Raw genomic sequence first — 9,173 nt, 5'->3', positions numbered from 1 at the left:
TGAACATGATCTTTCTGTCTGCTCTGTGAGTGGGCAGCAACTCTTGCTTTCATTACTTTGTGCTGCTGTGACCTTCCGGTATGCTCCGGAGACGTTCGGAGAGATTAGAAAATCGCTTGCGCTGCCACACCAGCCTCTCACAAGACCTGTCATGTAGGTTTGGCAAAAAAAAAAAAGAAAAAGAACTGAAAGTCTGCTGCTCCAGTACCTTTCTACTGTCCTTTTCACACAAGGCACCTTTTACAGACCCGCTGCTCTAATTGTTCAGTCTGTGGGTCTGGCAGGATTGTCTCATGTGTCTCGAGATATGCCGGGAATCACATTGAAACATGATCCTAGTCTTGCCGTTATTAAGACACTGCTAGTCTCAGAACCGTCAACCCTAGGCCCCCGCATTCCTGACACCTCACCGCCCCCCCCCTACCCCCCCCCCCACCCATACACACTCTTCAGTGTGACTGCTTTGACTTAATTCAATGTGTTCATCACCCTTTCTGAAAATGACTGAACAGGGAGAGAGAGAGAAAGAGACTCTTATCTGGTCATTACATACTTTCCTGAAAGTAATTACACTACTGATATTCTCCATGGTGTCGGGACCTCTCGCAAATGTTTCTCCCATTTGCGTTCCGGTATTATGAAACGGCTCTTATGCGCCCCCACGCACTTCTAATGCAAAGTGAATGACCTCAGCACACAGATACCATGAGTCATGCTCTCTGGTGAGGAGAACGAGAGAGAGGGAGAGATGGACCATATGTTTCCGATTCTGAGCCTTTGAATTAAAGAATATGAGGGCATAGTAAATTTAAAATGAGTTTCTGATGTCCTTAATCTCAGTCTCCAATGGGCTGGAGCTCGGAGAAATGAAATCATGGTGACAAAGCATAGTAACTTTGTTTTGCGTACTGTAAGAGTGAAAGTGAAACTGCACATATAGTCTGTTAAGATCTATTTTTAGATTTCGGTTGTTCTTGAAAAAACTTCTTATCACCTTTTCATACAATATTTCACTGTCTTTTCTGTATGTTGTAATCACTTAGTATAAACCTCAAGCATTTCTATATTCATTTACGTGTGCCTTTAAATTAATGTACAGAATAGTAATAGAAGTGCAGTGCTTGTCTGTAAATAGGACATTCTTAGCAGTGTATTAATTGTCTCTCTCCTTCCTTCCTGCAGGTGTTTGAACCTGACTTACAATGGAAAAACTGCTTGTCTGCCTGTTGGTTATTGGAATGGCAGTGAAGGCCCAGATCTGTCCGAAGCGCTGTGTCTGTCAGATACTATCTCCCAACCTCGCCACACTTTGTGCCAAAAAAGGGCTGCTATTTGTCCCGCCCAACATCGACCGGCATACGGTGGAGCTACGGCTAGCTGACAACTTTGTTACCAATGTCAAAAGGAAAGACTTTGCCAACATGACCAGACTGGTGGACCTTACCCTTTCGAGGAATACTATAAGTTATATAACACCCTATGCGTTTGCAGACCTTGAGAACCTACGAGCATTGCACCTCAACAGCAACCGCTTGACGCGGATAGGCAATGACACGTTTAGCGGCATGTCCAAGTTACACCACTTGATCCTGAACAACAACCAACTCACTCAGATCCATCAGGGAGCCTTCAATGACCTGCTAGCCCTGGAGGAGCTGGATTTGTCATACAACAACCTGGAGACAATTCCTTGGGAGGCCATCCAGAAGATGACCAGCCTCCACACTCTCAGCTTGGATCACAATATGATTGACTACATTCCCGAAGGGACTTTCTCCCTCCTGCAGAAACTCAACCGTTTGGATGTCACCTCCAACAAGCTCCAGAAGCTTCCACCAGACCCTCTTTTCCAGCGGGCTCAGGTGCTAGCCACTTCAGGTGTATTGAACCCATCCTCCTTTGCGCTTAGCTTTGGCGGGAACCCTCTGCACTGCAACTGTGAGCTGCTTTGGCTGCGGCGACTGAACCGAGAGGATGACCTGGAGACTTGCGCCACACCTTCGCAGCTCTCTGGACGCTATTTCTGGTCAATCCCCGAGGAGGAATTTCTCTGTGAGCCTCCCCTTATCACTCGCCACTCTCATGAGATGAGGGTTCTGGAGGGACAACGGGTAGCTCTGAGGTGTAAAGCTAGAGGAGATCCTGAGCCTGCCATTCACTGGATATCCCCTGAAGGAAAGCTGGTGTCCAACTCGTCTCGTACGTTGGTTTACAACAACGGAACTCTAGACATCCTGATCAGCACAGTGAAGGATACCGGATCGTTCACGTGTATCTCTTCCAACCCAGCTGGAGAAGCCCATCAAACCGTGGAGCTGTTGATCATCAAGCTCCCCCACATCTCAAACAGCACCAACAACATTCAGGAGCCCGATCCAGGCTCCTCGGATATATCCACCTCTACAAGGGCTGGGGCCAATGGCAGCAACCACACTGGAGAAACCAAGACCAGCCCTGACAAAAGGGTGGTGATAGCTGAGGCCACTTCCTCTACTGCACTTATCAAATTCAACTTTCAAAGGAATATTCCTGGGATACGCATGTTTCAGATACAGTACAACGGCACATACGATGACTCTCTTGTTTACAGGTAAGCTTTTTGGTTTGTCATTTGAATATATGTGGGGTTTTGGATGGGCAACATTATTTCTGCTGGAACACACATGTAGCTTGGTGTAATCAATAAGACAGGGGATTCAAATGCTTTCAAGTCCACAGAAGGCTGCTCTGTAAATTCTTTTTCTTGAGCTTCAATGATGCCAAGTCTCCAAGCAAGCATTTGTTAAAGGAAAGCCGATAAGGTCAATCAGCTTAACAAGCAGAGCTCATTTCCACTGACAAACAATTGAAGAGTAATTGAAGTGAAGTCAGTGCTCAGACACAGAGAGCTTGTGACATTATGCAACCCTTTATGCAGCATGTCATTACTAGTCCACAGGTGATTCATGTTTATCAGCGTATTACAAGGAAATCTGTATTCGTAAAAAGATAGAATGATTGGATAATTGTTTGAACATGAACTTCAAGAATACCAACTCAAAATGCATTCAGTTTGATTTCACTGACTGTTTTAAAATAGTCTACAGAATTCCAAAAATCATCACAAAAGATTTGAGGAAAGCTTTCCCGTTGAGCTATGAAGAAACCTAAAAAATGCTGAAAACATGGTACATCTGCAATGTAGTGTATATTTAAGTGTATCATCCAACATATTCTCCAGTATTCTCAATACACGATACAAGACATCACTTCAGCACACAATGTCAAATATCACTGTTGCAATTGGTACATTTTCAAACCGTAAACTGGGCTCCTGTTGTGTTTTAGACAGAGAGCTTAAGGCAGCCATCTCACAGATGAGGATGCACACATAGTTAAGCCAGTGCAGAATATACAGACATAGAGAGATAGATAGACAGAGAAAGAGAGAGAGAGAGCGAGAGAGAGAGAGAGAGAGAGAGAAACAAGACACGGGACAGATCTAATGGACCTCATTCATTTTGGAGTGCATCTAACTTAAAAAAAGCTTCAATAGAACAAGACAGTTACACAAGTGGATTCTAGCCTTCAGTGACAACAATTAGCTGTGACGAGCCAAAATGTCGGGAAGGAAATCGCACTGAGTGCATTACCAAATAATCCATCACTTTTTGTGTTGATCTAATGAAGAGTAGAATCAATCAGTGCTCTTTGTACAGGGTGAAGGCACGGAATGGAAATCAATCCTTTATCTGAGAGAGAGATGCTGTTCTGCTTTTGAGCTTGCAGTGTGAAATGGCTGCTGTCTCTCCTCGCTTTTCTTAGAGAGTGCTGAGCTAGCATCCTTTTTAATGAATCAGTCTTTACTTAACATGGTTGACATATGTCAATTTTTGTTCATGTCAATCAGTACCTCTTCACTTCTTCTTCTTCTTCTTTTCAAATTTAGCACGAATTCTGCCGTCAAAATTAACATTAATGTTGTATTACTGTATAATAACCTATATTACAGTGTAATAAACCCATGTCGTAGAAGTTCCCAATTCCACAGTATCGCCAGTAGCTGTGGTGTTTCCCATCTTGTCAGCTTAGCATAGGTTGAGAGGGTAAAGCTTACCAAAGGCTCATAAAACAACAATTTATATGATTGTTACTATATATGAACCCAGTTAGTTATATGGGAACTATAAACCACAATCATAAAGCGTACAATGTCCATTATGTATTCTAAAATGTATTGTGCAATTCATGGCTGGAAATGAGCTTGTTTAGAAACATTGTTACATTATAATTTCTCATTTATTTTCAGTTCAATTATTGTTTTTTTTTTTGTTCCTGAGAATTTTACTTGGGACAAAAAATGCGACACTTCATTCAGCCACTTTAACCACAGCAGTGGTGGTTATAACAATTTCATAATATTGCCACAGCTGAGGGAGATCCATCTAGTTATCGAAATTTGATTGCCTTTAAATTCCCCACTAAGCATTTATGTGCTAACAAATCAAGAGAATATGACAGAAAGTCTAGGACCTCTGCCTGTTTTGTAAATGAGACCATTACATGAATCCAGTATGAAACAGATAAGGGAAAAAACAAAAACAAGAAAACCCGGAAAAAAAAAAACAACAACACTTCAGCTGTAGTAAAAACATGTATATCCACTCAGTTTAACAATTACGAGTTTTTTACGCGAATAGGTTTTACAGTGTTTCTCCTCTTCAGATGGCTTGAAAAGAAGTGAAAACATATATAATAATATTCGGAGAGCATTCTGTTGGCTCTGCCGTGATGGGGCCACAATGGCACACTGTGTAAATTTGGTCAAAGATTCAGAGATGGAAACACTGGAAGAAAAGACTGTATAATTGCTTTGTTGTGCTAAAGATAAGAAGTAGTGTAATTTGCAATAAAAGGTTTACACTGACAGAGGGTAATAGTGTGTCTCTGGTACCCCTATGATCTTAATGAATAACTAGTGTCATGTACAACTGTCTTCTATTTTTTTTTCTCAAAGAAAACTGGTGGTATTATGCCATACTCATTGACATAAGGATCATTTCAGTTATGCATTTCAAATATGCTAAAATATGTACCAGAGATGTGTTCTCAAGGTTTTTTTCTCATTCCGACATTGCTTTCACAATATGTCCTTTAGGATATTCAGGGTTATTTTGTACAAGTTGGCACCACAAAGCTGTCCAAGCTTCGCGAGGCCCATAGACTTACTCTGAACATCAAAGCAGAATTTGACATTGATCTGCATATTTTATGACCATACACAGCACAAATACCTGGTTCCATCAAAAATCCCATCTAAATATCACCTGTGTATCATTTTGGAATCACCTCTCTCTCTCTCTCTCTCTCTCTCTCTCCCTCTCTCTCTCTCTCTCTCTCTCTCTCTCTCATATGAGACAATGTGTTGATTAAATGTTTGTGTTAAATAGTCAAAAGAATTTGCCATCTCAAAGCTGTCATGTAATCTACTGAGAGTGTAACATGCAGGAGTAGTTCATTAATCATTTTTGACAATAATAATTGAGGGCTTGGTCTTATTCACGTAGATTTAAACACGCATACATGAATTAATGGCAGAAAATTGCCAACACTGCCTGCCATTTTCTCAAATAGAGCTCAGTTATTCATATTTTATTAAGCACTCTCCAAATTAATAGTTGAACTTTACTGCTGCACACCTCATGATATTACTGATCAACGATTAACATTTTACATGACCTGTATTTGGATCACAGGAAGTGAACATTTCAGCACGGTCCCAAACCTTAAGATTCTCTTTTCCTGGAGAACCTTCCCCGTTCCTTATCAAATTGGTTTTGCAGTGGGGTTAGAGTCCTTTCAGACCTTTGAATGAGCCAAATGTTTGTAGAGCTGAATGTGATACAGATGGGGGTGTATGGGGAAGCTTGATAAGAACTGCCATTGTTCGCCTCTGAACTGAATAACTCTAACCATGTACAATGCCCAGGGCAAAAGCAGGTACAACACAGCTTCAGAGAGATACACCATTGGAACTGATTTACTGCAGCTGTAGTCATCTGCTCCCGAGATTAACTGATTAAACATAGCTACAGCAGGGTAAATAGAAAAGAGATGAGAGATGTGCACAGTGTCAATATTTGATTTGGCTGTTTACTGATGTGTTTTGAGAGAGATAATACTTCAGTTAGAAAAAGAACAGCCCTGAAAGTAGAGTGTAGAGTAATAAGTATGTATTTACTACAGATGTAAATTTAAATATATTTAAACATAAATTTAACTATTTGTATGTTATGGTCAGCACTTTAAATAAGAAATTCTTCAGAAATAGAAGCTACATTTAAGATGAGCAAAACAGATACACAATGTTGTGCAGAAATATCGCTTAGGGATGTAAATCGTGTGAATTATAAACGTCCTGGTTTGAGACCTAATTAAATAATAATAAAAAAAGAAAGCATGTTGCTCAGTAAGTCTGAACTTTATTTGTTTGTATGTTTGCATAACCAAATTTTAGTATTAATCTGTTTTCGGTTAATGGAGCAAGGAACAGGACAACAGTTTGCTTCCAAACTGATTGCATTCACAACCTCTTAATGTTCCTGTGTGAAATTAGAATGGTAACTGTTTGCTAAATGAAGCCTTGTTCTTTTGATCGTGTAAGTATATACATATAAATACATATATGCAAGGTTTGACTATTAAATAACTAGACTGGGCTTATCTAAATTGAACCACAGTGCACACGTGCAAACTACGTGGTATACATTGACCCCTGAATAAACATAAACCCCTGAAAGTTTCAATCCGCTCACGTCTTTGCTGTTATGGATCGCTTGAAGTGGATGTGTTTTTTCTGACGTGTCGTAAAAATGGTCAGTTCAAAAATCGGGCAACGCATCAATTTGAAATTTTTGATGAAATTGAATAAAACAGCTACCGAATCTTTTCGTAGGCTAACTGAAGTTTATGGGGAAGAGCGAATGTCATGTGCACGTGTGTTGGAGTGACACCAGAGATTTGATTTTGTGAGGGTCGAGAGGTTGTCGGAGACGATGACAGATGTGGATGCTCATGCACATCAAGAACCAGAGAGAATGTTCAAAAAATCGAAACAAATTGTTTGAAGTGATTGACGGCTTAGCATTACATTAATTACACTGTTAATGAATTTATTGCATTATTAATTACAGCATTGGTCTCATTATTTAATAGCCACACCTTGTGTACATATATGTGTGTGTATGTGTGTATGTGTCAGGGTTTCCGCTAGCTGGTAATTACTGGTTTTTGCCTGGTAAAATTTATTAAAAAAAAAAACCCCAACAAATTAAAAACTTCCTCATCAAAATGACTAGTAATGACGCTCATACAAAACGTAGCTGTAATGAATGCTATCACTGCAAACTAATGTGGAGGAGATGCGGCTGATGCGCGTTGCAAGCTGCAAAGACACACTAGATACATTTGATTTCAAGTCAGCAGCAGAGGACTTCGCAACAATGAAAAAAAGGAGAAAATATAATGTTGCCTGGTAGCCTACAGATGTTATAGGTTACAGATGTTTCATAGTAGCCTACATTTTAGCGGCTAATGCTGAGCCTTTGCTTAGTTGTTACTGTTCATTAAATGGTCAAACTGATTTGAGGTCGACCGGCAAGAAAACATTCTAGCGGAAACCCTTATATATATATATATATATATATACATATGGGGAGAGAGAGAGACATGGATTAGCGCACAACTCCAAATATAATCTTGTCCATTTTTAGTTTATGGTGGAATAAACTACATTATATTGATGAATATATGGCAAAGGGATTTTTTTTTTCCTGTTTTCATGTGCATGTGCCGGTCACTCTTTTGTCTCTAGAGGAAGAACTTAGTCTAGAGCCCAGCATGAGTCAAACTTTTTTAGCATTGTTTCACAGCCCTGACTAAGTTTGTTCCTTTTTTCTCTCTTTGTTTTGACAGAATGATTCCCCCGACAAGCAAAAGCTTCTTGGTGAATAACTTGGCGGCCGGGACTCAGTACGACCTGTGTGTTTTAGCCATCTACGACGACGTCATCACGTCGCTGACGGCTACGCGGGTGGTGGGTTGTGTTCAGTTCACCACGGAATCAGAGTACCTCCGCTGTCATTTCATGCAGAATCAGCTTCTGGGCGGCACGATGATCATCATCATTGGCGGCATCATCGTGGCCTCCGTTCTCGTCTTCATCGTCATCCTCATGATTCGGTACAAGGTTTGCAACAGCAACGACTCCGCCAAGGGCACCATGGTTACCAACATGCACTCTCAGACCAACGGGGCGCAGTCGCAGGGCTGTTCAGTCACGCCCTCCGTGTCCAAACAGGGCGGGTTGGGGTCAGAGGCGGGGGAGGGGGATCAGAAGAGTGGCGCTCACCCGGCGGACACTCTGACGCACTCGTCCGAGACCTCCCTTCCGGATTGTTCCACCGCTACCTCGCTGGTGAGCCAGAGTTGGACCACGCCCGGCTCATCCGGGTCTTACAAGCCAAAGCGCAAGCCCGCGCCAAAACCTGCCACCGCCCCTTCTGCCACGCCCACCCCAGAACCCCAGAAGGTGGAGGTACTGCCCAATGCAGAGACACAAAACACCAACCGCAACAACTCCACCTCTCTGCAGCAGCCCCCTGCACTGCCCGCCCCTCCGCTCCCCACCCGCTTCAAAGACACACCCGTCTTGAGGAGGGCACACCCCAGACCCTCCTCCTCCAAGTACCTGACGCTCCCTGTTGAAGGGGTGAAATCAAAGCGGAGGTATTCTCTGAACGAGGAACTATCTAAACATCACTGTTACATAGGCTCACAGAAGTTTGGGAACATGCGTTCTAAGCGGAGTCTATCCATGAATGGAATGCTACTCCAAAACGAAAACTCGGATATAGACAGCGGAAAATCTACATTTTCCAGTTCAGAGTGGATTCTAGAAAGCACGGTGTGAATGTAAGAACATTTGTGACGGCGTGCCTGTGTGTTAAACCAAGTGTGTATAAAGTGTGTGTGTGTGCGTGTGTGTGTGTGTGCGTGTTTATGTGTGAGAGAAAGTGTTTGTGTGCCTGTGTGTGAGTCAGGAATTTTTTTTTTTTTTTTTGCAGCATTATTGTTTGTACCCACAAACTGTTTAGCTTTTTTTTTGGTTGTGGTTATTTTCGTTTCTATGAAAA

At 41.8% G+C, this 9,173-nt stretch overlaps 1 protein-coding gene across 1 annotated transcript; it reads left to right on the top strand.

Moving 5' to 3' along the window:
• The first annotated feature begins 1,202 nt into the window (after positions 1-1,202).
• lrfn5a (leucine rich repeat and fibronectin type III domain containing 5a) lies at positions 1,203-8,950 on the top strand. Its single transcript, XM_030780509.1, has 2 exons — positions 1,203-2,590; positions 7,954-8,950. Exons 1-2 carry the CDS (start codon positions 1,203-1,205, stop codon positions 8,948-8,950), a joined length of 2,385 nt encoding a protein of 794 aa, XP_030636369.1.
• Positions 8,951-9,173: the final 223 nt, after the last annotated feature.

The sequence above is a fragment of the Chanos chanos genome, chromosome 1 (assembly GCF_902362185.1).
Source record: "Chanos chanos chromosome 1, fChaCha1.1, whole genome shotgun sequence".
In the NCBI taxonomy this organism is placed as follows: Eukaryota; Metazoa; Chordata; class Actinopteri; order Gonorynchiformes; family Chanidae; genus Chanos; species Chanos chanos.
This window is presented reverse-complemented; position numbering and strand designations above follow the sequence as displayed.

What these genes read in the sequence shown, in the direction of transcription:
- lrfn5a (XM_030780509.1), top strand. Translation starts at nt 1,203, where the DNA reads ATGGAAAAACTGCTTGTCTGCCTGTTGGTTATTGGAATGGCAGTGAAG. An exon ending in GATGACTCTCTTGTTTACAG is followed by an intron (nt 2,591 to 7,953) that starts GTAAGCTTTTTG and finishes TTGTTTTGACAG; the next exon opens with AATGATTCCCCCGACAAGCA.